Genomic DNA, 3,557 nt, shown 5'->3' with positions numbered 1-3,557 from the left:
AATCAAAAGGAAACTGAAGCTGCTATTTTTTATTAAGCACTTTCTTTATTTTTGAATACATAATTTAGTTATTTTTAATTTAAACTGCAGCCACATAATATTATCCTGTGTTTCAGTGCTAATAAACTTCTTTGAAATTATTTTAACCTGTATTATTATTTTTTTTAACACCATGTATTCCGATATTGTCATACTGCAAATAGACGATATTGCGGACCTCTGCTTCAGGAAATTTCTTTGAACTGGACCTCCTCACAGTTTTCTTGAATACCCCTGTTATAAAAGAATCAAAGTAACGCTGGCATAGGATACTATTTATATACAGCAAGTTGGGTTTTCACTGCATGGATCAGCTATAATTTCTCTCACATAAATTCATGAACGCATGGCACTAATAACAAATGCAGTGATTTAGCTCAGAACAGTGTTCATCTTAGCTTTACAGCCTTTTGAGAGAAGATCAGATGTTTATAATATGATGGCTGGGTCTGCTTCTCTTCAAAATGACCACTTTACAGGTTGGACAGAATCATGACCAAAATGAAAACTAAACCATGGCTTTAAGCTTTTAATGTAACAAAAAAAAAGAAAACAGAAATGCAGACATAGATGCGGGCCATGATGTGATTGTTTTTATATACAACAAAAAACCAACTATCATTACATTACTAAATATTGTGCTGATTGTTATAGTTATCATATTGTCATTTTGCTTTTGATTCACAGATACATTCAGAGAACCAGAAAACACAACAGCCTCTGACTCTAGTACTAGTTGTTAGGCTTGCTTTTTATGCAGAACACAATTGCTTCCTGTCACTTTGTTATTTTGTAGAGTAACACTGGGAATCTAACAAGCTGCTATTAGCTGGGCTATAGAATCGGTTAGCAAGCCTGAAGTTTGCTGTGTAACAGACCTGCGGCTGTAGACTCTTAAAATGCTAGCCATGCTTTTTAAAAAGCATTGCCTTAGTAACAATAATGGGAAGCACTATGACCTTTCAAAGAGCCAACTTCCTGTCTTGTAAACAACCGAACTGCATTGGGAAGCGGTGAAAAAGGGAAGTGAGGGCCAAGCAACCGTTTTATACAACTGGACAAAAACTGAACTCACTCTAAAACTTTCTAAGGTGTCTTTTGAAAGGAACACAAGACTTCCCTAAAATATGTTTAGGCGAGTATGTAGAAATATCATACCTCTACATTTAGTTTGAGCCGTGAAGCAGTTTCAAAGTCATCAGCAGTTATGGGTGCGTACAACTTTAGAGACCTGAGCTCTACCTACCCTCTGAGCTGATTTCCCGGGACCGGACAAGGTCGCTCTTGTTGCCCACCAGGATGATGGGCGTTTGTGGCTGGGACTCCCTGAGAAGGAGGCGGAGCTGGGCGGTGCGGTGGAAACTTCGCCTGTCGGTCACTGAGAACACCAAGATACACACGTCACACTGCAGAGTGGACAGGTCCTGGGGAGCGCAAAACACACAAACACACACGCATGTGTAACGCTTGCAAGACTCTGCTGGACAAGATTGGTTTGCACACATTGAGTAGGGATCAACTTACACCAGGCCAGGTGTGGAATGTCAGGTAGGCGCTACATGCGACACAGGATCTCTTACATGCCATTAATGGATTAAAAATTCGTCCTTGAACATTTCTCTCTCTCCCTACGACACTGGAGCTACTGCCAAACAGGCACCAGTCAAGTTTTTAGCAGCGTCCCATGAGGACGCCGTGGAGACTCTGGTTAACTTGACTGCCTGCGTGTCATGCTTCACTTTGATTCTCCTGACCCTCTTAACAATGACCACTAAGAGCCCGCTGGCACTTCCTGTCACAGAGGCTCAATTAATGTGAGTGGCTCTGTCAGAAACAGCAGTTCAGAAACTGCCTTCAAGCGTCTCTGTGCCCCCAGCACTCCCTCTCTGGTTCAGATGGCCGAGTTCAGATTGGACTGAATGAAGTTTATCAGGGCGAATTGGGCCACGAGGAGATTTGTGCATTTCGGAGTTCACTTCTGCGTTTGTCCGACTTAGTCGAAGATTATGCAGATCTAAAAAAAAACAAAAAATGATCATATCTAGAGATGATCTGCAGACGACCAGCTGACGACTTGCTGACCTGGCTGTTCATCACAGACCCTAAATCATATTACCTCCTTAATCTGGTTTAGTCAAAAAAAATCTAACATGTGGCAGATACCGAAGGATTAAGAGTTCAACAAGCCGAGAGTCCTGTGCTTGCAATTAAATGCAAAGCAATTGTGTTAAAACTGTGACCGCCTTTAAATGTTGGTTAAACATTCATTAAAGGTGGAATGTGCAATGTTAAAAACAACTTCATGTGAACAGACCGGTCTCAGTTTTAAGCAGATGTAAACAACTAGCTTGTTGGAGGAAACTAAAAAATATTTGATGGCAAAGAAGATAATCATATTTTAAATATCGATTAATCATTTATGTCCTAAATTAAAAATCTCTGCCTGGATATTTTTGATTATTTTAATTGTACGTGGTTCTTTAAATGTCCTGTGAGTAAATATATTTGCCCATTTATACATAAAAACTGGAACTTTAAATATCTAGCAAGTTATTTTCGCAATTTACTGTCTATTAAAAAAGTGCCACGGTGAAATTACCGTAATAGCCCAATGATGGGAAGCGCAACATCTCCCCTTTCAGAAACTATTGCTTGGGAATATATAAATATGTTGTATTTTTTTTAGCTAATAATAAAAAAATTTCACGTTAGCATAGAAACAGAATAAAGGATGATCCCAAAGAAATGATGCTGCCGCTCCATATTTGATGGGTTGTAAACAACCCACTCGAACACATTTGTTCTGTATGGTGCGGAAACGTAAACAATAGACAGAATTTAATATCTTCCAGCTTTTTCTGTGTAACTGAGAGCTCGACAACAACAGCAGCACAGCGTCAGCAGCCCACATTGCTGATGGTCGGGAAGGAGATAAATGAGTCCATTTCTATGCTTTCCTGTAAACTGGTTATGAGACTGTTGGTTATACACTTTTCTTGTATTTTAACTATTAAACSAACTGGTAAACAAATGTTTATATCTGTTTTTAAAAGAATAGTTGCTTCTCTCTTATGTCTCCATCAGATGAGAAGCGTTAGCAACTTTTGATGACATTATTATTAATAATAATTAGTAGAGGTGTGCCGATCGATCGGTCACCGATCATAATCAGCCGATTCTCGTGAAAAAGTGAATGATCAGCGATCATTGGCGATCATTCTTGTTGCCGATACCGATGACTTGCATCTCATTTCCCAGCCTGTCTGTGCAGCTGGTCTCCTCTTTCCTTCACATTGCGCAAACACGCAGCAACAAATCCTAAGCGATGTTGAACTATAACGCACTGAGTGAATGGGGAAGTTTGCATGTTGCGGCGGAAAATTGAAGCACGTCAAAATGCATCAACCCAACGAAGCTAATACGACATAAAAACAATGCCATACTTGACGGAGTTTGGCTACATCGAGGCTCACTGCAGTAAAAAAGACATATGGAGGATCAGATAGCAGGTAAAGCAG

The 3,557-nt window shown here is 39.8% G+C and overlaps 1 protein-coding gene across 1 annotated transcript in view; it reads right to left on the bottom strand.

Annotated features, from left to right (window-relative positions):
• Positions 1 to 3,557, bottom strand: part of rem2 (RAS (RAD and GEM)-like GTP binding 2) — a 53,498-nt gene that overhangs the window by 19,101 nt on the left and 30,840 nt on the right. Inside the window, exon 4 of the mRNA XM_008433001.2 lies at positions 1,286 to 1,463. Within this exon, the coding sequence (XP_008431223.1) occupies positions 1,286 to 1,463 (178 nt within the window). The remainder of the gene's footprint in view (positions 1 to 1,285; positions 1,464 to 3,557) is intronic.

The sequence above is a fragment of the Poecilia reticulata genome, linkage group LG17, assembly GCF_000633615.1.
Source record: "Poecilia reticulata strain Guanapo linkage group LG17, Guppy_female_1.0+MT, whole genome shotgun sequence".
In the NCBI taxonomy this organism is placed as follows: domain Eukaryota; kingdom Metazoa; phylum Chordata; class Actinopteri; order Cyprinodontiformes; family Poeciliidae; genus Poecilia; species Poecilia reticulata.
This window is presented reverse-complemented; position numbering and strand designations above follow the sequence as displayed.